Here is a 26,135-nt window from a genome sequence, read left to right as displayed (position 1 = left end):
AACTATTTTTCTTCTTTTCTTTATAATTCTTTTTTAAACTATAATTTTTTTTTAAATTTATAATCCAACCTTATTTATTTTTTTCACCAAATCATATTTTTATCATTATATACATATACTCAATTCCCAAACATTACTTTCCTATATCATACAAGAATGTCCCATTGGTTGACAACAACAATGTTATGATGGGTGGGCAGTGGTGATTAAAAAAATAAAAAACAAATATTATTCCGCAAGTCTAGTAATCCCCACGACCACATGCTTTCTAATGTTTACGTGGCAAAACTGGTTATAAAATTCCACTATTTTCACTCGCGTTAGCAAAAGTCACATACTGGTTTAAGAGTTTGGTAATTCGTTCGACTATTTCCTCTTCCAATGCCTACCGAATCAAAGCCTCCGCTACTAGTACTAGTGAGGCAATGGGTGTAATATTCCTTAATTCACCGACCAACAAATTCATCCCGAATAATAACTTCCAATTCTGTCCCAAAAAATTAATATTATCGCAGGGAGGAGGAACGAGAAAAATTCCAATTTATCAATGTAATACCATAATTAATGCGAATAATGCTCTCAGAATATCCTACTGGAATTTGCCCTCATGGGTTCTGAAACCCTATAAAAGAAAGAAGCAGCAGCAGTGTGAAGTTGGTGGGAATGGAACTAGCAATAGCAAAGAGGATGGCTCGGATGATGCTATGGACGAGGCTATTCACATGGACGACCAAATTCCAGAGACTTCTGATAAATTTGTGAAGAGGGTGTCTTCTAGAGCATATGACATACGCAGGCAGTTAAAACAGAGTATAGAGTCTAGCAGCTATGACGGTACGACTTTTTATTTAATTGGGTAATTCCTTTACAGCATTTATTTTAGTGGGTACCTTGTCAATCAGATTCATCTTGGATTTTGCCCTTATACTGGATTTACCAATTCATTCACATTAAACTCTCAATGTTTGATAATCCAAGACTTGCAGCTTGCTTCCATGTAATACCCATAATTGCATTTAGCAGTTTGCCAATTAAAACGCTATATATCTGCCCTTGCGTGTTGGCTATGTTACATTCAGAATTGGATATGGGAGTTAACTGGATTGAAATACAATATTTGTCTATCCAAGATTTGTTTCTGTCCTTGTTCAGTGGATGCCGTACCCATAACTAGATGCGGTGTTTTACTTGGTTTAAACACTCGCAACACCTATAATTGGATGTGATAGTTAACCTGGTTTTAATTGTCATTCAGAAATTGGTTTCTTCTGTATAAAAACTTGGATGATTTTCGACATGAACTCATCATACATGATAAGCTTATGACCAATATTATTATTGTTTTCATATATAATGTCAATGCTATGCACATTGGCCAAATAATTAAAAATATCTACAGGCCTCCTTGCGTCCAACCTACAAAAATACCCAAAATCTAATTTTAAGAATGGAAGATTAATAATAAAGTAATGTAATTGTTTGATCTTAAATGGTGCAAGAACGTATCATTAACTTGCTCGGAGAATTTTATGAAATATTCATCCAAGTTTCTCATAAATATATTCCCATTTTAATTTTTTTATTAGGTAGATTATAACACCCACTAGACATTAAAGGAAGCCATGGGCAAGTTGTTCCTATTACGGATAAGTCAACTAACACTTATACCTAAGTTTTTGGAAAGAAATGTGACAAGTTTGTCTTAGAAACCATGTTCTAGACAACCGGTTTTCTACTTTAGTGGCCTGTTGGTCCAGGAAAGTCTACCTTTTACAGGAAAATGAGTGTGATTTCTAACACAAGCAAACTAAATCGAGAAGAATATGTTTGCCAGATTCTGAGTGTAACCTAGTAATTGATCATTTGTACAACATATTTTAATTTTATATGAGAATTCCTACACCTTATATGCAAGTTCAGTGGAATAACTGTTGGTAGGAGATAGCTTTGTTCATGGACCTCTATTCTGGAGGTGATCTAACAATGAATGCTGAGGGGTCTTTTATGAATTTTTTTAGGGATAGAAGATGGATAAATGGTCCTTAAACGTGGGCCCATATTATTATAGGAATTCTTCTGTAGTCTTCTATATCAATGGACACTGAACTGTTTCAAAACATGAAAAATCTAACGTGCATAATAGTATGAATAATGGTGGATGTCTTTTCCCATGTATTGCCACAACTAGGATGCCATCCTTAAATGCTATTACACAAGAATCCATGAATGGCTGAAAGATATAACATATCACACTCATGAATGTTGTGAATGCACACTGCAAGTCCAACTGGAAAAAAAAAACAATCATACAATCCTTATTTTGTTTTGAATGTGTTCTTCCACTTGTCTTTACACAAACTATATGGTAAGTTGATTTCAAGTCCAACTTTTCGAACTACTTGGCAAATTGCAATTGGTCAAAAAGTCAGCAATCCTTGGACAATTGTACACATATTTTGGTTAGTGATGTTGTTCAAATTCTTATAGTTGATACATATCCTCCATGTTTTATACTTATTTTGCACCACCACAGTTGGCAAACTGCATGAAGATCACACCTTCTTCTGGGAGTCTTGGAGTTGCATCTTTATCTCATTGGATTCCAAAACGGATTGGCCATATAACTAAATGTTGGGCAATGGATTCCTCTTGGTGGCAAGTCTCGTTGCTCTTGAAATACCTAGTTTAATTTTTGGATAAGCTATTCCTTTTTTTGATTTTGTTTCTTGTTGCAACTTGCTTGTGAAGTTTCTTTCTGATATAGCTTCTTTCTTAGACTTCATGAGTAGCTTTATAATTTCTTGCTCTCATTTATGAGCTTCTTTGCTTGGTGGGAAGGTACTGTAATCTCCCCTCCTTGAAACTAAAATAAGATTAACCCCAAGAAATCTTATTCACATAAAGACATATGAAGAAGATTAAAAAAAAATTAAAATACTAAATAGAAAAATTTAATCATACGATTTCTTTAAGGAAGAATTAAGTAAAATAATAATGGGGAATTATAATTAGTAAGAGAAATGCAAATAGTTGTGACTCTTGAGGGAAAAGGGTTATTTGAAGAAGACCAAGCAAATGAAAATGCTATCACTGGAAGAATACATTTTATATTTATTTATCACTCCTTGTGGAGTATGAATCAATATTCTAACAGCCTGAGAAGGAAACCACTCCAGGATTGAAATTTAAGTACGGAAATCCTTAATTTCTTTTGTCAAGTTAGTGGATGAAAAGCCCTAACTTGGGCAGAAACTAGAAACATTTCAAAGACTTTATACAAAGGGAGACAGTTGCAAATTTGAAAGAAGAATTACAGCAGAGGCTAAAGGATAAGTTTTATATTTTTAGAGATAGATTATAAGCTTTAAATCCATACTTTTTTAATCTTTAGAATAAATTTATATTTATAATTAATTATGCAGTCATTATTGTGAGTTAGGGCTATTTATTTTAGGAAAAATGAGGAATTTTAAAATAGGACATTACAGGTACCGGAAATTTTCTCTAGTTTTCCCATCTACATTGCAACTTGCAGGGATTCTAGAGTCCTTACACTTGTGGATGGTGGTAGGTTTCTTTTTGCCTTTCTGATTTCCTTTGCCCTTATGCTTAGAGGTTTCACACTGATTTGAATTGGATGGACTCCCTTGCTGCCTGTTATTAACTAGTCTAGGACAATACCCACCAAATCTTTTCATTAGCATAGATCATATGCGTTCATTCTTGTTCATAGTCTTTTTCTGAAAGATTCAGTGTGAATTATTCTGGTAATGTTCAGTCCATGGTCCTTTTAAGGATTGGTCTGTCCCCACAGGTCATTTTTCAAGTTAAGTTCTGGAGAAAAAATTGATATCATAAAAAGTATGGTAAATCAAAGGCAAAATTTGTTCTCGAGTCATATATATAATTGAGGTATGTTCTATTATGGTTTATTAGTATGTTGCAATGTTCTAAAGGTTTTATTGATGGAGATAGCATTCAAACAGTTTTTGAAATAAGAGTAGGGGGCAATATTCACATGGATATATGGAAAAAAGCTTTACAACTTTTATGATCATTGTGGTCTTTTAGAAGAGGAGTGGTTTTACACTTGATGTTGCCAAGAGTATGAATTCAGTTTACTTGACTCATGGACACGAAATTTCAAACATCAATTGCAGGGTCAAGGGGCATCCAATTGTGGCTTTATAAATTGATGTTTTTCTGAAGACTGAGCTCAAAAATCTATCCTATTTGTGATCTTAAACCAATTGAATGGTTTGTGCTTTCTCACTAATATGAATCTCAAAAGCCTTAACTAGAGAGTGCTGATTGTTTGATGTTACTGAAAAATGAGGGCATTAATTTGACCTTTCTGAAATGCTAATTCTTTATTCAACCAAGGATAAATCCTCATTGTACAATTATTTCTATCCATAATGTTGATTTTTAAAAGCATTAAATATCTAAATAATTTTGCTGTCAATAAGCGAAATAATGTAACAACTATTGATCTTTAAATTCGGACATTCCAAGATGTCAGAAATCGATAGCACTGATCTTCTGATCAAAAGTTCAATCTACAATCTGTACTTGTTCTTGTTCCATGCTCGCTTTTTGCCTCATTGAAAATTTCCCACCATTCTATCCAAAAGCGAGTATTACGGCTAATATTGCATCTCATCTTTCCAAATCTAATGAATTTAGTATTAAATATGAATTGTCTAATTGAAGATTAAATCAACTATTACACCTCAAGACTCTATTGGTGAGTTTGACTTAGTTTGACCTCAGCATAGAATTTCAACCATTGGAATTGGCAGTGATGTCAATTCCTCCCCAAGCTCAATTTAGCCTGAAATATTTTAATTGTCCAATATGTGTTGATATTGAATCAATTTCTTCTTGTAATGCAATAATTTGATTGATATTGATATCAGTCGAATGTTCTTTTTCCCCAACCTTATGGATTCTCTCATGCCCCTTACCTTCTGCTTGGTTGTTTGCCTATTTTTAGGTGTATCATTTCTGCCTTGACAATCAAAACTGCTGTTTGCAACTAATGACACCAACTTTCCTTTGCTGCCATGTCAGGTTTCATCTGTGCAAAAATGCACAAGGCCTAAAGTGTCCATTTACATCCTAAATGGAAAGCGCATGATCAGATATAACAGCACAATATACCCTTATGCACAACTTAGCTATGTATGCAATAAACAGCTACAAATTGCAGCAGAGTAATGATATTTTAATACCAAAACAAGTGAATATAAATACAAGTCTTGGGTGATCATTGAAGGTTATGCCTTTGATGATACTTTTCATTATCAAAATGGTACTTTTGAACATGTCTTGAGGTAGCTTAATGTAATCAGGTTCCTTGGTAATACTAAATTGCCCAAGTACTTAATAAGATTTGTATAATTTAGGGGTTTTTGAAAAGATTCATTGTATAGTTTATCCATTAGAATTGAGTTTTTCAGGTTAGTCGTCTAAACTATCACTTTACCAAACAGAATGTTAAGTTTAGGGTGAGTCAACCTTAATTAGTAGGGTTACAGCTCAGTTCTATCAGCTTTTATTATAAATAGATTAAATTATTGCTACAAATCATAGTTTGATTTTATTGTATAAAGTTCAAAGTATTAACATGCCGTAAAGAATGGAAGAATAGCTCATTTCTAATATGTTCTTTAAAAAAAAAACCTTCATGTAGTTTTGGAGGCAAATCCATGGAGGGAGGACTCGAAGCCTGTTTATGTGCTTGCTCAGGGGGAGAATCAATTGTGGACAATGAGAACTCGAAGAGCTCGCAGGTACATAAAAGGCTTTTCAGGGGAACTAGATCTTCTTATTTGCACTATCAATATATTTTATGTTGAAAATTGTGGGAGAAAATGAGTGAATTGCTCAAATTCTTTGCATGTAGTGAGGTGGAGCGGGAGCTTGGTATCTTGTTTCCAAAGCAAGGAAATAAGAGAACTGAAATTGGAAGTCAATTGAAAAAGTCTGATGGCGACACTCGGTTCCGCATGCTGGTGGAGGATGTTAGAGAAGGAGTTCTTGTAAGTATGATTTTAAAATTTCAAGATATAGCTTTCAGTTTGGAAAGCATACAAATGTGATCATGTTATATCCTAGAGGAGTGAATCCATTCTCTTCCTCTAACTTCCAGCCATGTGAAGATGGCAACTGCTATGAAGTTTACTGGTTAATACATTGTAAAAAATTGAGGAAATTTTAACATGTGAAATAAATTCAGTGCATGCAATGTATCATGCATTTTACTGTGTCAAATCCATTAATGTGAGGGAACATTTAATGCATTACACGTACATAGAATCTGCAAGGGAAGTTGGACATACATTAAGATTCGAGCATATATATATGTATATATTGGATTGAAAGAGTTACATCGATTGATTTTATTTTCTAGAAGTGTTTTTTATTGGTATACTGGGGCTATATATGCCTCCAATGTATTGGGAAACTAAGACATGTCGTGGGTTTAAGTCCATCATCCCCTAGGCCCACAATTCTGTATATGTACACAAATATATATATTTTGAAAGAGTTAAATCGATTGTCTTTATTTTCTATAAAAAATGTCATTTATTGGTATACAAAGGCTATATATGCCCTGCAGTATGTTGGGAAACCGATACATGTCATGGATTAAGTCCATCCAATTATGTCTTAATTACATCTACCTTAAAAGGACCCGATGGGAAGCATTTGGTAACCAGAGTTCTCCAGAGTTGCACGATATATCAAAGCAAGAAGACTAAAAAGTTGAATCTAGCCACAATCACCTAACACAGATCAGAGTTGCACGATATATCAAAGCAAGAAGACTAACAAGTTTAATCTAGCCACAATCACCTAACACAGACTTGGTAGACTGATTTTGGACTTGGATTCAGCACCCAGACTCAACAAATTTAAAAACATGAAATATACATGATTTTTAAGGAATTAAAGGTTTTCTATGCAGTCTTCTCAAAATCAATTGTAAAGACATAAATGCTAATCAGTTACAAGCTACTTTTATCACATACACAAATATATTACAAACGAGTACAAAAGTAGATTTGTGTTGAAGGAAACAAGATTAATAAATAAAAATATTTAAGTCTTTTGATTTACAAAACTCATGGATTTCAATATCAAAAAAATAAATCACAAATGGAATTATGAACTATGGCAGAGAGGACCTTGTATCACTCAGCTCAACATCATAAGCTCTAAGGGTTGTGGGGTCAGGGGGCCCAGTGCTCATATCTCAAATAGATCTTTGAAGTGTTTTGAGCCACAGTAGGCATTACTTGGGGTGGGATTAACTTGGCAAACCAAAAGAAAATTGTAATTTAACTACTTATGATTTAAACAAGAAAAACTCAGGAAATAAAAAGATGTTTTTTTTATTCAAAGCTAGATAAAGGGAAAAAATGCCACTTTTCATCTTGCCCATCCCAAAATGATATGATTTGAGTTAGGGGGCAGGACAATGCCAATCACAACTTTTGGGGATAGTGCCCTTGTTGCAATAAAAAGTGGTGTCAAGGTGTTGAGCCCTTGTCACCAAGCTTGAATTAGGCAGCAATGTTCATGGCAGATGTAATTTTCATACTTTTTATCACTTTTAACCAAGGTAGTAGAATCTATAATCCAAAAGCTTAAAAAACATGAGCGTTGAGAACATAGAGTAGTAATTAAGCCCAAACTATTTTTTTTTGGCTTTCAGGGTTTGGAAAGTCATATTTTTATTTTACTTTTTTTTGAATTTGATGGGTTATAACTTTTATGTTGCTGAGTTTGACTCATGGGACTCCAAGTCCTAGTGAGTCCAATGGAGACTCACCTAGACTGCAGCTTACTTTGTAGGCCTTCTTTGGCTTGTCTTGGCTGGGCTAAGCTTGGAACTTAGTTTGTTGAGTACTCGGTTAGTCTTGTAACTATGATCCTTGTGTAAGAGATAGTTTTGTTTCATGATTTGAATTAGTGTGTAGATGAGCTTCACATTGTGTTACTTAATGGTTCTTGTTGAGTACTCGGTGAGTCTTGTAATTATGATCCTTGTGTAAGGGATAGTGTTGTATCATGATTTGAATTAGTGTGTAGATGACCTTCACATTGTGTTGCTTAATGGTTCTTTGTTATGCAACAAGATATCCATGCTAAGTGTGTTCAATACCAAGCAATCAATTTCTTTGTTATATTTACCCTTATGCTTGATTAGTGGATGGAATTGCCGTAGTTATTCAATTTGTTTCATGTGTCTTGCATTGTCTAGTTTTCTTTGTGCATGAAGAAACTAAAGAAGCTTGTGAGAAAAGTGAATGATGTTCTCCTTATTAAAGGGTTAGTGTTGCATTGCTTTGTGGATTAAATAATTGTGTAGAGTTCATTCTCATAGGTAGAGTTTCTTTGCATGGTGTTGCTAAATATTTTCTAATTTTATGCAACAAGATGACTATGCTGATTAAGTACAACACCAAGTGAAAAATTATGTATTTAGTGGTCAAATGAGACAATCTATATATATCTTTTGATGATAGTTTTATATGTAGAAAATCATGGAAGGATCATCTAAGGCACCTAGACTTGATCCTTGGGATTCTAGAGCAACAAGCTTTATTTGCTAAAGAATCTAGTGTGAGTTTGGCTACACATATTTTATACTTGGGCCATGCCATTATTGTTGGGGTTGATTCTTGAACCCCATAGCTTCTAGAAATCATCTGCAACTAAATTGCCTATCACATGAAGAGATAAAAGCCATTGATTGTGCTATACAACCTTGAGAATTGAATTGATCCAAAAAAACATTTGAATTGTGGATGTTGGACGATTACAATGATGAATAATGATTCCTTATTAAAGGGAAAAGCAAAAAACAACTCTAGATGAAACCTTAGTCAATGATTAAATCAGATCATGACTAGTGTCCTAGCTCTATGCTATGAGACTAAAACAAGGAACATGTCTTAAAAATAGAAAAGCATTCCTTGTTGGTGTTGGAAATAAGCCACACCTGGACCGACGATGGACTGGTCCAAGAGGGGCCAGTAGCTCAGTGGTAGAGCACTCCAGCAGCGTATGGAAGGTCCTAGGTTCGAGTCCTAGCTGGTCCATGTCTCAATATGGTATTAGAGCCAGGTCCAGGCTAGGAGCCCCAAGCACACGAGAGGTGTGGCTTAAGGGGGGTGTTGGTGTTGGAAATAAGTCACACCTGAACCGACGATGGACTGGTCCAAGAGGGGCCAGTAGCTCAGTGGTAGAGCACTCCAACAGCGTATGGAAGGTCCTAGGTTCGAGTCCTAGCTGGTCCATGTCTCAATATTCCTAAGTTTATAGCTTGTGTTATAAAGTAAGAAGTGTACCTAATTAAATAATTAATTAGGTGATTTTCCTATTTACCTATAACACCCCCCTTAAGTACAACTTAGGGAGAAGCTAAAAACCTAATGATGAATGCATGGATGGGTTTTGGCTACAAGGCCTTGTACAAACAAATACATCTCTAATAACCAGAGGAAATGAGAATTGCTCATGAGAAAAAAAATCCCTTTTCAAAGGGAGAAAATTAGATAAATGGGTACTAGTGAAAGAAGGAAAGGAGGACTTGATATGACCCCACAAGGACTGCTTTTGTCACATAAGTACAATAAATGTCCGTTCAATAAGAGAGAGAAGATGCGAATATGAATACCCCCCGAAAGAAGAAGCTCTTGTGCCAATGATGAAACCCAGAAGACATAACATAATCTACTGTCTGCAAACAACATTTCTCCCCTTAGGAGTGATTGAAGAAGTCATTCTCACAAGCTAGATGAATAAATAATCTGAATCCAAATGCGTGTCTCTGAAAACTGCTCAGTGTCTGCATGATGGAATTAGGTGATGTCAATCCAGAATCCTGTGAACATTAATGTAGAACAAGCTTCAAAAACAATGATGATTGGCTACAAGTGATGATGCGGTTGTCATGAAAGAGGAGATGAATGTCCTCAAAATCTGCAAAATGAGACTCCACAAACAAGGATGATATGTCTACTAAATATGAATCCCAAGTAGTTGTGTTTGAAAGAGGATGAATGTCTTACTACATTGAATCAATTGGGGCTATGGATGTGGGTGTAATGTCCACCCCAAATTGAAACCATTTTTTTCCCAACATCCGCAAAGATTACTGATTTCTAGCATGCAAGTATTTCATCAAACACTATGCTTTTGTTGATTTCTTGATATGTTTCAGCGTGTTTTGAGTTTGGGATCATTCAATATGTAGTTTGAGATAGTATTTGCTCAAGTAAAAAATAGTAATGCTTGGAAAAACATGATAAACAAATCATCAAAAACTTTGCAAGTAAAGAACAACAATTAACACAATTTTGACTTTAACTCCAGTAATATATAAATTGATCTTTGATGGAAATTTTGCTGTTACAATCTTAGAAATACATCAACAGTGTTGCAAGTTAAATGGTGATGACCCACAACACAATAAGATTGCTGTCGTATAATTTCTTGATGTTATTACTTGCATAAAGAGTTCTGTAGCTGAATATTAATGGAACTGCTTGTCAGTTACTCTTAAACCACACCAAATAGCAACACCTTCTGCTATAACTTATTCCCACACTCTACAAAATAGATAACAATTGTATTGGCATCCTAAAACCAACTATAAAATCCATGCACCAGAAGGAAGAAGGCTACGTACCCAATGCAAATCATGTGTTGTGATTTTTTCACACATCAGCCCATTGCAAATGGGGACCCCCACTTTTTGCTTGGCAGTGTAGTTGTCTTAGCTTAGTCGTCTAGCTTAGCAGTAGTTTCTTTAGTTATTAACCTCTTGCTAGTGAGAGATGCAGTGCCTTTGATTGTCAGGAAGTGATCAAGTCAGGCAGTCTAGGAGTAGTCAGGTCTTCCTCTAGACTAGTTTGAGCTCTTCTCAGCTCTAGGTGCTCAAGTGATGGGTGTAAGCTAGGTGATAGATTGAGGTCAAGGTAATCATTGGGTGATGCTTCACAACGCGAGCTCTAGGTCAGGACAGAATGAACTTAGAAGTTAGCAAGCATGTGGATTTCCTCAGGTTAGAACTTAGAAGTAAGCAATCTTCCTTCATACCTCGTAGTCCACGGCCTAGGGGGAAATTTTCCTTGGCATGCTAAATTTGTTTGGAGCGAATTGAAGGATGGTTAACATCATATTGAAGGTGAAGTCAATTGGTCAGCTAAGTGCTTGAAGGCAGCATTGCTCATTCACATTGAAAATGACGATCAAGCAAAGGAATAAGTTTGATGAAGGGTGAAATGATTAATAAGATCAATAACCTGGAGAAGTCATCTTCACTTCCACTTGCTGGTCAAAAGCCCAGCCATCATGGCATCTTCCACTTCCACCTCAAATCCCCAGCCAGTCCTAGGCATCTTCCACTTCCACCTCAAATCCCCTGTTAGTCCTAGGAATCTTCCACTTGGCCCTCAAAACCTTGGCCATCTCCCTTCCACTTCAACTTCACACCAAAAACCTTGGCCATAGTGGAAAGATTCCTCACTTGCGATTGTGGAAGCTAAAAGATTGAAGAGTTTTTGAAAGGAAATGATGAGTAATGCTGATGAAGTTGCCTTGATGAATAAGCATGAAGTTATTTTGAAAGTAAATTGAGCAAGAAGTTCCACCCTCCACAACTTCCACCTCATGCATGTTGTGACCTTTTCACACATCGCCCCATTGCAAATGAGGACCCCCTCTTTCTTGCTTTCCTGCTTTTGTTAGTTTAGGGTTTTTGGCAGCCAGGTGGCAATTTCGAGCTTTCAATGCTCGAGTCTCATTTTTGATATGATCATGCCCAAAGGTCTTCAATGTGCAAGTAATGTTTAAATTTTGAGTTTTGAAGTCAATAGGATCAAAGTGTTCAGAAATTGTTAAAATGTCAAGGTGATCCTAAATTTGTTGAGGCTGCAACTTTCTCTAAATGTGAGCGTAAAATGTGTTTAAATGTTGCAAATTGGTGTGAATTGTGCTAGAGCGTCAAGAGTTCCTATAGTTGTTTTTTCACTTCTAGGATGTAAAATATGTCATAAATGCACAAAGTCTCGATAGACCCCAGTTTTCCACCCCTTAAATCTAGTTAAAATGTTAAAAGTCTCGATGGAAATAGAATTTCCACTGAGTGAAATGGCAAAATTTGATAAGTTTGGGACTTTACAGTGTGAAAATCATCGTCATCTCGATGGAAGACGTTTTTCCCCCATGAAATGAAGGCATAAAATTGAGTTGTCTCGATGGGATACGTTTTTCCACTAAGCAACAAAGGTGAAAATGGACTTTATCCCGGTGGAGCATGATTTTCCACTCATTTTTGAGCAAAACAAGTTGATTTTATGATGAAAATGGTCTCAGTCCCGATGAGGTGCGTTTTTCCCCTCATGGATTGACTTTGCAAGTGTTTTTAACTTTTTTGGGAAAATCCTGATGCGTTTGGATTCTCCACTAAGGTGGTCCCGATGGAGGTCGTTTTTCCACCAGGACTTCAAGAGTGAAAATGTACAAGGAAAGTGTGTCTCGATGACCCACGTTTTTCCACCAGGAGGTAAAATGACTAAGTGAATTTAAGTGTCTAGATGAGGTTCGAATCTCCACTAGAGAGAAAAATAAGTGAGACGAAGTGAAATGTGGACAAATTTATGTTGTCTCGATGAAGTGCATTTTTCCTTTGGGGATAAAATGATGATAAATGACCAAAACAACGTGTCCAGATGGAGTTCGGATTTCCTGTGTGTTGACGTGTTTTTTATGACAGTGTCTAACACAGAATAAAGTTACTGTTGTCATTTTATGACACCCTTGGTCCATCAGTGAGAACCGATCAGAGATATGTTCCATGGACCAGTGTTGCCCAGTTGATCAAGGAGAAAAGCAGTGAAATCATGGTTTGAAGTGTTGCCTTGTCGGAAGTTCCTTGGCCCTCTCTTTCTCTTCTCTGGAACTCCGGAACCCCGAGGTTTCAAGTTTCTTTGCCTTAGCCTCTTTCTTTCCTGCTTCGGAACTCCAAGTTCCCGAAGTTCCCTTCCTTCCCTTAGCTTTTCTTCTGTTCTCCTCCCCGGAACTCCCGGAACCCCCAGGTTCCGAAGTTCCCTAGTCTTCAACTTCGGAACTTCGGAACACCAGAATACCCAGGTTCCGAAGTTCCCTAGTCTTCAACCTCGGAACTCCGGAACCCCTCCTAGTTCCTCAATCCCGAAACTCCAGAACCCCCAGGTTTCGAAGTTCCCTAGTCTTCTACCTCGGAACTCCAGAACCCCCAGGTTCCCAAGTTCCTTGTCCAACTACAGTGACCCTGGTCCTCGAAGTTCCCCAACTACGGTGACCCAGGTCTCCGAAGTTCCCCTTCTCTCTTTGCCCTTTCCCTCTCTATCTCGGAACTCCGGAACCCTGAGGTTCCGAAGTTCCTTTCCTAGCGCTTTCCCTCTCTATCTCGGAACTCCGGAACCGCGAGGTTCCGGAGTTCCTTTCCTAGCCCTCCTTTCTCCTATCCCGGAGCTCCGGAACCTCGAGGTTCTGAAGTTCCTTGCTCCTTCCCTTGTATTCCTCACTTCGAGAGTCCGGTCTTCGAAGTCTTCCAAACTTGCTTCTGGCTTACAACACTTCTGGACGGCGTGATCGACACTCAAGGCTTTAAATTCTCCGACAGTTTTGGTGACTTATGCCCTTTTTTGTGGAGCCACAGGGGTGCATTTAATGTTTTTGGCAGAATTTCCATCAAGAGAGGTACGGGGCCATGCTTGGTGACTTGTGTCATGACTGTCTTGCCTGACTTTGGAAGGTTGGTCAATCCACCTTCTCAAGGTTTCCCTTTGTGGGTATGGCTAGGTTGCTTGCATGTACAAGTCAAGTGCATGCACTTCCCTGCACTTCCAGACTGACATTTAGGGGTCATGATCACTCTTGTAACCATTTTTTCTATATAAGGCTGTTAAGCCTCATTGTAAAGGGTTCTCTCCTTGCTGCCTGGAGTTTTCTCATGCTCTCCTCTTCTCTTGAAGACTTGTAATCCTTGCATTTCTGCAACTGTAAGATTGGTGTTTGACCTTATGATTAATTGAAGAACACTATTCTTGCCTTCTTTCAACCTATGTATGTTGTGTATGCTTTCTTACCTTCATCATAGGTGCATGTTGTGGCTCTTTCTCTTCATGTATGCTGTGTTAACTGGTTTTCTGAGTGTGACTTGTGGGAATCCTTCTCCCCTCTTGGCATTTAGTGGATTCTAACCTTCATCTATGCATTGGGGTTACTCATATAACTGAAAGTTGTGCATCTTCAGGGTGTTTAAGTTAATTACTTGTGTCATTTAGGTAGGGAGAGGAACTATCTCTTCTTGGTGCATCACCTCCCTTGTTTCAAGCAATTTCTCTCTTCTCTTTTCCCCTGCAAGTTGTTAGGGTAGGCTTAGGAATTAGCTTTGAAGTGTTGAGTTGGTTCAACATGTGCACCTAGACAGAGAAGGAAGCCGACCTTCTCCGGAGATTCAACCCCCTTGCGCAAGGTCCCACACTTCGGGGTTGTTTCCATGTTTCACAAGGTTGCTGAGTTGATAGCTCAGCAAGGGTGCAAGCTTTTGTGATAACAGTTACCAATGGTCACTTCACTCTCTCTTGATCAAAGTATGATTGCATGCTAAGATTGCAGAAAGTTCAAACAATCGACTCCAAGGTTCCTTTATGCTACAGATGTGACTTAGTTGGCTGATGTGATTGCTGGTAATCCAAGGGGCCTTACGTTTGCATCGTTCTTTCACTTCTTTGTTGTGGCGTGGAACTTCATCATCAAATATAGCAATTCTATGATGCTTTTGCTTCAAACAGACTGAAATGAACTGGAAATAAAGGGGAAAAGGTTTTAGAAGGATCTCAATTTACTCCTAAGGGTAGTGATATCAACAGTTAATGCTTTGGTGGACAAATTCCAAATAAACCAAGCTCTGCTCTGCCAAGATCAACTAAAACTCCGCAAGAATTGGTGCAATTGTTTGGGGATGCTAGAGGATTTTCAAATCAAGAAAGTACATTTGAATACCCAAAAACGACGCAATCCAAACGACCATCTACAATCGAACTTAGCACAAATTTAGGGGGTTCAGGCTAACTTACAATCAGCAAGATGCAAAAAGTATGAACCATGGAAATTCATCAAACACCATTACATTCTCCATTGAAATCAAAGCACTATACTACTTCTACTCTAAGTGAGGAAGGTGAAACCATGCAAGCTTTAAAAAAATAACTTAAGTGGACACCATCAGAGAACAATGTTTCACTGTTATTAGCTCAAAACTTATTGCAACAATTTCATACAAAGCTCCCTCCCTTTACAAATGAGGGGGGTCACACCTTTATATAGGCCTCAGGCCATGATTACATGCAAACCCTAATTAGGGTTTTCCCTAAAAGATTCTCCACTCAAGATGCAACAAGGTGGGAATCTCCAATTAATAACCCATCATGCCCATATACAATTAATTCAAAAGTACCCAAAATAGCATCCATTGTGTATTAAATGCACCACCTCTTTCAAATTCGCCCAACATGCGTTGAATATTCATCAATGCAAAAATCACCCCATTATGTCATAAATGCTCCATCATTTCCACATGCGGCAGCTGCATGCAAAAAGAATTTGCCATAAATTCAACATGCAATGACTGGGTCGCCATTTGGTCAAATATTCTGGCAGTGAATGCGCCACCATATTGCCATGCGTTCAATAGATCCTCGCCATGCAAGTGGACCTCGTTGTCGTATATCCTCTCCTGCACATCTAGAATTGTTGGAGAGAGAAAATTTGATTTAGGAAGAATTTTCTTGAAGTCTCTTCAACTTTCCTTGTTCGGAGAAGGTTTTCCATCACTTTTCACCATCTCCTATTTTTTTTAGGAAAATTTCCAAATTAGGGTTTCACGGTCCAGGAGAGAGAAAATTCTCCTACGAATCCAAATCTATAATTTTTTTGAAATTTGGATGTGATTTGATGCTCGAGAATGGATTTTTAAAAACTTTTCCTGGGTCTTGTTCAATTCATCCTTGATTCCTTCCTTGCCAAGAAATTGTTTTTCCACCTTCAATTCATCCCTACATGGAATTCATGTTGTGAAGGAATTCTCCTTTGAAAAGAAATTTGTTCCTTACCTTGAGGAAGGAAATTCTTCATGCCTCAGCCAATTTTCATGATTTCCAAGAATTATGTCCTAAAGGAAGAAATTTCAATTACTTAGTCAATTTTTCACTTTTCCTAGAATTCTGTCCTGAAGGAAGGAATTTCCGACACTTAGCCAAATTTTCACCTTTCCTGGAATTTCTTCTTCTTGGGTGCAATTCTTCCTTGAGGAAGGAATTTTTGTGCTCTTTGAATTCATCATGTTTGCAGGGTGCTTTTCAACCAATTTTCACATCTCCTATTTTTTAGGAAATTTCCTAAAATTTAGGACACGAGTCCAAGAGAGAGAGAATTATCCCACGAGTCCAAATCTGCAAAAAATTTGGGATTCTAATAAGATTTGGTGTCTAAAATTGGAAATTTCGAAAAATTTCTCGAGGGGATTTATGCTTTTCATTCTTCCTTGACCCTTGGATTTTCATGCCTTGGACAATTTCTCTTCATTCTTTGACTTGAACGTGGAATCCAGCTTGGTGAAGGAATTTCATTATTTCCATGCCTCAAAAAATTTCTCTTCAACTTGCTGATTGGGCATGGAATTTTGACCTTGATGAAGTAAATCTCATCTTGAAGCATTCATCCTTGATCCCTGGACTTAGGCACCTGCCTTTGGACTTGGGCAATGATTCCGCACTGGTAAGGAATTTTGTGATTTTGAAGCTTTCCATGACCATCAAGTTTTGGTGCCCTGGTACCTTCCTTAGGCGCAATTCTCCCTAAGGCAAGGAATTCTTAACTTCAACATTTTTCCATGCGCCCTTCAATGTCTTAGGGCGGAATTTTGCTGGGGAAGAGGAATTCCACTGAATTGTGAGTCCTCCATGAGACTTCCATTTTGGCGCCCAACTGAGGAGTATGGCAGAATTTTGTGCTTGCCAAGGATTCAATGCATTTCAATGAATCCCAAGGTCACCTCATTCTGCCGCCCTATGACCTTCTTGGGCGGATTTTTGACCTTGTCATGGAATTCACAATATTGTCCATTTTCCACATTGACCTTACTTTGGCACCATGCAGATGTCTTGGGCAGATTTTTGCTGTGGAGGAGGAATTTTGTCAAATGCTGAATCCTCCATGGCCCCTCGATTTTGGCACTTTGATCATGGCTTGGGCGCTAAACTTGATGAAGGAGGAATTCACTTTTTTTAATCTTCCATCACCTTCTTGTTTTGGTGCCTTCCTTTCACCTTGGGCGCTATTTTGCATTGTAGGAGGAATTTATCAAATTGTGAATTCTCCATGAGACCTCTATTTTGGTGCCCAACTGAGGATTTGGGCGGAATTCTCTGTGGAGGAGGAATTTTGTCGAATGCTGAATCCTCCATGACCCCTCCATTTTGGTGCCCAACTGAGTGTTTGGGTGGTATTTTGCCATGGAGGAGGAATTCCACTAAATTGTGAATCCTCCATGAGACTTCCATTTTGGCACCCAGCTGAGTGTTTGGGAGTAATTTTGCTGAAGGTAAGGAATTTACCATGTCATGCCTCTTCCAGAGTTGGATGGATTTTGAGCTTCTTCCGGATTAGGCCACCATATAAGAATTTGGGGTGATTTCCCAAACTTAGACAAATTTCTTGAGCTTTCCATTTCAGGAATGGGCTTTCAGCACTTAACCACTTTTTGATCCAACTTGTCTGCCTTCTGACTCTTCCGGATTTAGAAATGATCTTCAGGAACGTTCAGTCTTCAGCATCTTCAGGGATTAACCTGCCAAAATAGGTTTTCCCAAATAGTAAGTGTTTCAAAATGTTAGGGTTTGGGCAAAATAGGTCAGGAAAGCACTTAATAAAAATAGAAACTTAGTAAATATAGAAATTACTAAAAATAGTAAGTTTGATTTTTGACAAAATTAGACCAATCTGGGAGGTAGTGAAACTTACTAAAAATAGTAGGTGCTCAGGATTCACTCAAATTTTACTGGGAGGTTTCTTGAAGGGTCTTGATTCCAGTTCTAAGTTTAGTTTTTCCAAAACCCTAAAAGAAACCCCTAAAATCTAGGATTGAAGGTAGACACCCTAAAATTAACAAAACGAGTCCTAGACTTTATCAAATTCACCCAAACGAAAAGCAGACTTGACCAATATGACCCCCAAACACTCGCAAATTGAGAGAGAGGCTGACGAGACTGTTGCGACAAGACCCAAGAACAAAGCCAAAAGACCAGAAAGGCCTAAAAAGTAGGGGTTCTCCATTTGCAATGGGGTGATGTGTGAAAACGTCACAACACCGTGGAAGGTATTTTGATGAAATTTTATAAGTTTTAGTGAGATTGTGAGTCCAGATGAAGGACGTTTTTCCACTATGGAGTGTTTTTACTTGAAAATGATCAAATTTGTTTGTCCAGATGGCCATCGATTTTCCCTTGGAGTGGGATTTGGGGATGGAAATGAATTAAATGATGAAAATAATTTGTCTAGATGAGGGTTGATTTTCCCCTCAAGGTCAAAATCTGCAAGTGGGGGTGAATTTAAGTTAAGATTATGTGTCCAGATGGGGTGCGATTTTCCCCAAGTGGCTAAAGGTTGGATTCAAGTGAAATTTTAATGACAAATGTGTCCCCAATGGCATCGATTTTACCTTACTACAAATATTTAATGATCAAACAAAATGCTAAGAAGGTGAAATTTAATGCTAAGTGTTGAATCCCAATGCAAGTCGATTTTCCACCAGGTTGGTAAAAAGGCAAGTTTTATCCCACATTGGCTATGTGGTGGATTTACAAGGTGAAAACATGAATAAAAGACCCATTCCAGCACTTATATATTATTATATTATGATTGATTTGACAGTTTGGGGGCTGAAAGGGGCTGAGTTTGGAGTGGCGCCATTGTTGTGGAGGCTGTGATTTTGCCCTAGGGGCTGATTGCGTCACCATTGAGGGGATTTGTGAGCATTGAAGGGGTGCGCTATTGCTGATTGGGGTGTGATTTTGCCTAAGTCACTTGTGGCGCCATTATTGGAAGAGATTGTGACATCATTTGTGGCGCCATTGCTGGTCCAAACTCCATTTTCAGATCTGAGACAACATTTCCATCCCCATTGATTCGTATTTACTTGTTCTCAGCCATTTGTTCGCTGATCTATTGACTGTTCCCAGTCATTATTTATGCCTAGGCGTGTTCACTTCCAGCTGATTGGGGAAAATTGTAGCGCACATTGAAGTTGCGCCATGGTTAAGAGTGTTTCCAGCCATTAATGTTGCATTTTTCAGAGTGTTTTCAGACTGTGTACTCAGAAAATCAGAGCTAAAACTACATTTTGAAATTAAAATACCCCAATTTTCTGAGTATAGCAAGGTGTCTTCAGATTTGCAGTTGTGATCAGACTTGTTCTAAGTCTGAAAATCAGGTGCCATGTCTAAAGCGGGGATATCGGTGACTTGTTCTAAGTCTGAAAATCAGGTGCCATGTCTAAAGCGGGGATATCGGTGAGGAAGAATCAATTGAATGTTGTACAAGAAGGCTACTATCTGGAGTCACAGACAACATCCCGATGGAAGAAGTTCAGAGATACCAACATGGAGTACCTGGACATGAAGAGGATGAGATGAAGAATGTTTGGAATGAAGAATCATCTTCCATCCATTTTGGTGGCTGATATCATGAAGAGTGGAATCTACCATGCAGCTGGTTTTCCACCATCCATTTAGTGTAGTGAGCTTGTAGTTGAGTGTGCGAAGCATTATGATCCACAAACCAGAATGATCAAATCGCCGAAGGGGATAGTGCTTGCATACTTGGTTGGGGAGTCAACTGGGGAAGTATTCAAAATCTTCAGGTGTACAAACATGCAAGAGAGAACCAAGGAGGAAACGCAAGCAAAATTTGAAAGAAGATCAGAGTCATGTATGACAGTTATCAACAATGAGTGGGTTCTTGAGACGAGGTATCACCACTCCAGGTTACCCAAGAGATCCCTATATTTTAACTTCAAGGAGTACAATGATTTGATATTTCTACTCAACCGAGTCATGGGAGCACCACAAGGGGTACTATTTGAGACATGGATGCACTATTTTATTGAAGGGATAGAGGGAGGAACAATGATCAACTGGGTGAAGATTATAAGTGACAACCTTGACATCCAGTTGAGAGGTTTGGAGAAAACAAGGGCATTCAATATGACCTCCTACCTAGTCTACATGCTTGCCAGACATATTATGTACAAAGGATTGATATGCAAGGGCATAGTTGGGAATGGGCCAGGGCAATACAGAGTTTGAGTGTTAGCCGCAACTCCACCTACATGAAATTGAACATTACAAAAAGGTGAATAACGTCTTCACCATGTACATCACAAGGTTGCTGTAAGGTGGAATACATAAACGGTTGTTTAAAGAGGCAATGACACTTATTGAGAAGTGCCGGTCATGGTATATCCAGTTTCCTACCTTCATGTACCTAAGGATTCAAGGATTCACTTCAGAACCATACAAGCTTCCTAGGTATCCGACAAACAAGATGGTTTTACTTGAGGTAGTGAGACAACTTTTAGAGTATAATTTCATCCAAAAGGCGAAGCACATAATAGGGATAACTTTTCCTATCTCGCTTGGGAAGATGAAGGAGGTATGCCACATCGCATCCGCAATAGAGACAATTAATGAGGAATTGGAATTCTATCATCTTGGAATCTATAGAGGCAGGGATCTATTTGATCCATTTCAAAGAATTGTGACAATTAAGGGAGGGAAGTTTATACATAAGATTGACATCGAAGATGATTGGGCTAATCTCATGGACGAATTTGCAGTTAGAAGGAAGATGTGGTCTCGTATGTTAGTGAACTTCATAGGGAAGTGTAACTTCTTCTCTATTCCAGATTAGGTGCAAGATGATGGGGATCACATCCATACACAGTATGCAAATGAGAAAGACAAGCCTATCACGTTGCCTAGTTGGTCGCAACCTGAGTTGGTAGATTTGAATATTTTGATGAGAGATGTGAATGATCACTCTAGGGAATGGGTAGACAAGTACATTATTGAGTTGAGAAAACTAAAGGTCACCTTTACCTATGACAAGATGAGAAATGAGGAGTCCTCTCTCCATGATGATGAAAGGACAATAAGCAATGTTAGAACGCACAATGATGAGGAGAGTCAGGCTCCTAAAAGAAGGAAAGGTATGCTTGGAGGATCACAAGTGAAAGGCAAGGAGATTGTTAGCCAAGAGTCGAGGCACAAAAAACATAAGTCTAACACTCCTCAATCTACCATGAGTTCCTCATCTGTGAAGGAGAATGATATGACAAAGAAAGACAATGAGTTTGAATGGGGTTTCGATACGGAAATCCTACTGGAGAATGACCCATATTTACATGCTACAGCACAATCGACACCACATGAAGATGATGAAGAACAACCAGGATCTCCCACATTTTAGCTTGAGGTCAATTTGGGCAACAATGTGGTGGATTTAACTAAGGATAAGGAAAGAAATGATGATGTTATTTCAGACTTGAGAGGACTTGATCAAGATCTACACCTCGAAGATGGGATGGAATTTTCTACCATTCTCGATTGGTTGCTGAGTAGCATGGAGAAGAAGAAAGTGATAGAGGCGTAGCCCACATAAGATATTGATGACTTCCTAGCCAGGGTTGGCAAGGAAAGGAGCAGAAGAAAGCGAAGATGTTCGCTAGGATTACTAGAGATGATATAGGAGCATGTATTGCACAAGTGGCTGTCCTGACATGTGACAAGACTAGAGATGTGGTCACTCTTGTGGATTATCAAGTTACCACAATTGACCTTGGGCCTACTATGAAGAAACAAGAATTTCAGGAGCTTGCTGATATGGTCAAGGCAATTGAGGCATGTTTTGACAAGACTATTGAGAAGAAAGAGATGCTTGAGAGTGAGAATAGGAGACTCAAGGAGTATATTGAAGGGATAAGGTGTGAGGACCCTTCCTTTGTCTCACCCATTGCTATTGCTCATGGATCCCCCTTTGATCATGAGGCAATGGGGAATACATATCAGGAGGTTGTGTTGATGTGTTTTTCATGCACATGCGAACACAGAATAAATACCTAAAGGTACCTTATCCTCTCTTGAGCAAAGTTTCCTGACTGCTGAAGATCTCGCCGAAGGATCAGTCGAGGCAACTCCAAGGTTCTTGTATGTAGGTTCTCTACTCGTGGATAAGCTCTTTGTGGTATGATGTGATTTTGCTAGAATCACAAGGGGACTTACACTTGATGACTAAATGTCTGATTTGCTTTGAATATTGCTGGAACACAAGATTTCACTAGCCTAGATTTTGAAAAAAAGAAAAAAGGAAGAGGGCGAGGAAAGGATCTAATTTTGACAGTAAGAATGTAAGAGCAATGAATGACCTTTGATGAAATTCTAACTAAGTCTTGTTTTGACATCCCAGGACCATTTCCACAAGGTTAGTGCGATCTTCGGAGGAAAGCTTTATGATGTTCAGATCATCACTATAGGCATAGACACCATCAGGTTGATGCATGTCAACGAAGAAGCGACAATTGAAGTTAAGCTCAAGCTGGATGATTCCAGTTGACTACACAAGGCAAGTCTGCAATCAACAAACTGCTAGTAGTATGGATATACAAATTTCACCATCAATCAAACACATTTCTTCCACTCATCTAATAACATGAAATCAAATCTGAGAAGTATAGAGACCATGCAAATTGTTGAATCGACCCATAGATTTCACCATTTCTTCAATGAGGTTTACAAGTCTTTTACAACAACATCTTGGCAACAATCTTTGCCTTCTCTTCCTATTTTACTCTAACTGCTATTCTATTTGCTATTAATCATTAGCTATTCTAACCTCTATGAACTAACTATTAACCTTCTAGCTATTAATGACTAACTATTAGCCTTTACAAATGAGGAGCCAGGGCTTATATAGCGCTCTCAATACAATTCAATGGCTCAGATCAATTTTAGATCAATGGCCGAGATTTTACAATGAAAACCCTAATTAGGGTTTGTTACAACCAACTCAATTCTGACCAATGAAATAATTGCATTATTTGGACACATGTCTTCTTTGGTATATTCGACCAATGGATAACTGGGGTAGTGTTGTGACCATTTCACACATTGCCCCATCGCAAATGGGGACCCCCTCTTTTTGCTTGTTTCTCGCTCGTTTTCGCTTTCGTTTTTAGGGTTTTGTTAGTTAGTTAGTTGTCTGGATTTAGGGCCAAGCCTTAGGGTTTTAAATTTTGCCTTTTCAAGCCAAAATCCAGTCGTTTTTGAGAGCTTTTGAGTTTCTTTTCTAGAATGCAAATTTTGAATGCAATAAATTCGCCAAAATGGTCTAATTCTCAATTGGAATGTTAATGCAGAGCTTAAATTTGTCTAAGTGTTGGATGTCAATGTGAATTTTTGTCCAATTGAATATTTTGACCAAATTTTGACTTTTTTGATTTTTGATCCTGGGCATTGGAATTGATTGGTTTTCGCCTCGTGAAGTGTTAAAATGTGAAAAATCATGTTATTTTGGCCTGTAGGAGCAAAATCGCTCCTGTCCCTCAGTGAAGGACGGGAGCTCATTTTCAAATATCTCATCATCCCTGCAGAGTCCAGACAAATTTCAAGTTGGAAGTGATGGAGAACGGCAAGATCTTTCCATTGAATATAAATTGAAGATTTTTATGAGCACAGAAATGCCTCCAGGGGGAAAATCGCTCCTGTCCCTCAGTGAAGGACCGGAGCTACAATTCAAATTTCGCCTTGTCCTTGCAAGATTTTGAAAATTTAACAATTTGAAAGGGTCCGAAGGAAGATACTTTGCCAAATGAATATAATTTGAGATGCAAAAACGAAGGAGAATGACCTATATTGACCAAATCGCTCCTGTCCCTCTCCAAGGGACCGGGGCGAGGTACCTTGTGGCTCTCGTCCCTCTCCCAGGGACCAGAGCGATTTCCTTCATTTTGCAAAATCCAGACAAGGGTCAAGGCAAGTTTACGTTCAAAAACAAGGGAAAACATGAGATAAATGCGTTGAATATAAATTGGAGATTTTTGGGACGTCCATAACGGTGTTAAATGCCTAGTTCGCTCCTGTCCCTCAGGAAGGGACCAGAGCGATTTTTGATATAATTGCTTTTTTTTTTTTTGCAAAGTTACAAACAATGTCAAGGCATGAACGAATAGAGTGAAGAAGGACGAGTCCGTTGAATATAAACTTGGAACCTGGCAAAGTGAGATGAAGGCCACAAGGGGAGGATCGCTCCTGTCCCTCTCCAAGGGACCAGGGCGATACAATGGTGATGATACTTCCTACGCAAGTTCAAGGTCGTTCCTCCAAAGTTCAAGGTCGACACAAGTCAAGACAAGGTGGCGAGGGACGTTTCAAGGCATTTTCAATCGAACACAAGCATCAAGGTCGTCGCATTGAAGGAATTTGCACTCTAAGACCCAGGATCGCTCTTGTCCCATGGGAAGGGACCAGAGCGATATTTCCATTAAGGCATAGATTTCAAGAGACAAGCAAATATCAAGCGACCCCAAGGATCGAAAGGACGTCATTACACACGTTGAAGATAATTGTAAGTTGAAATAAACAAGAACAAGCTCACAATGATGAATTTCGCTCCTGTCCCTCAGGAAGGGACTAGAGCGATATTGAGTATATTGATCAATTCATGCAAGAATTACGTTGAGTCAAGGCTTCACAAGGTTGTAAAGGGTTCAAGACGTCTTTTGAGGATGACATGCAAGAGTTTTGAACGTCCAAACATTATCAATCAAGCTAAGGAGTCCATATCGCTCCTGTCCTTTGGACAAGGACCAAAGCGATTTCATCAAAAACACTAATACTCCTTCAAAGTCAAGGCAAGGCGAGGATGGACGAGGTAAAGGACGTTATTTCAAAGGCAATAAACAATGAACCAAGGTTAAACGTTACCAACTTGAGCTCAAAATGGAGAGAAAACATGGATCGCTCCTGTCCCTCTCCAAGGGACAAGGGTGATGATCCTTATAACATCAAAGGTACCTTGCAAAAGCAAGTGGGACGTGCGTGGAATGGACAAGCAATGATATTATTCGCCTTACAATGGAAGTTCGAAGGTCAAAGATACAAGATGAACGTGAAGACATGGAGATCGCTCCTGTCCCTCTCCAAGGGACAAGGGCGATGTTGGGCAAAACACATGGTATTCTTTGAAAATCACGTTAAGACAAGGACGCACAAGGTTTTAAATGGCATTTGGAAGATGATACAAGGAAAGGATCGTATCAAAATGGAGAATTTCAAGCAAAAACCTTAGGATCGCTCCTGTCCCTCTCCAAGGGACCAGGGCGATAATGGTCATGAGATGCACTTGTTCGCACAAGAAAGAAATTCAAGCTTGAAGGACCCAACAAACATCGCAAAATCAACGTGGAGATGAGGACCTTGGACGTAAAAATTGCAAGAGTCATGACAAAGTTGATGGATCGCTCCTGTCCTTTGGACAAGGACCAGGGTGATATGCACTTAAAAGACACCCATATGCGCACACAAGGCGATCAAATTGGAAGGACCATCAAGTTGATCGATTTTCAACATGGAGATGAAGGAGTTGAACGTGAAAAATGCAAAATCAAGACCAAAATTATGGATCGCTCCTGTCCCTCTCCAAGGGACCAGAGCGATGAGGTACGTCCCTTTATTTTCATATTTTTGGCGCCAAATTAAACAATTCAAATTTTCCTTAAATGCTAAATCGATTTAAAATTTGAAAATCTTATTTATTTAGCATTTAATATGGCGTTATCTTTTATTAATTATTTTTTGCCTTTATTAAAAATCGAAATTTTTATCTAAAAAACGCAAGGCATTAATAATTAATTATTTAATTAATATAAAAATCGATTTGAGCGCTCAATTAGGCAAGTCGGCCTTGTTATTTTATTGCAAATCATTTAAAAAATGGTTTTATTTTTATCAAGTCGG

At 38.4% G+C, this 26,135-nt stretch overlaps 1 protein-coding gene across 1 annotated transcript in view; it reads left to right on the top strand.

Annotated features, from left to right (window-relative positions):
* The first annotated feature begins 321 nt into the window (after positions 1-321).
* The window catches only part of LOC131026978 (uncharacterized), a 94,390-nt gene continuing 68,576 nt past the window's right edge, over positions 322-26,135 (top strand). The window contains exons 1-3 of the mRNA XM_057956975.2: positions 322-834; positions 5,696-5,795; positions 5,909-6,044. Of these exons, the coding sequence (XP_057812958.2) occupies positions 426-834; positions 5,696-5,795; positions 5,909-6,044 (645 nt within the window). The 5' untranslated portion in view covers positions 322-425. The remainder of the gene's footprint in view (positions 835-5,695; positions 5,796-5,908; positions 6,045-26,135) is intronic.

This window comes from Cryptomeria japonica, chromosome 10, assembly GCF_030272615.1.
Source record: "Cryptomeria japonica chromosome 10, Sugi_1.0, whole genome shotgun sequence".
Classification (NCBI taxonomy): Eukaryota; Viridiplantae; Streptophyta; class Pinopsida; order Cupressales; family Cupressaceae; genus Cryptomeria; species Cryptomeria japonica.
The sequence above is the reverse complement of the archived record's forward strand: the minus strand, read 5'-3'. Positions and strand labels throughout refer to the sequence as shown.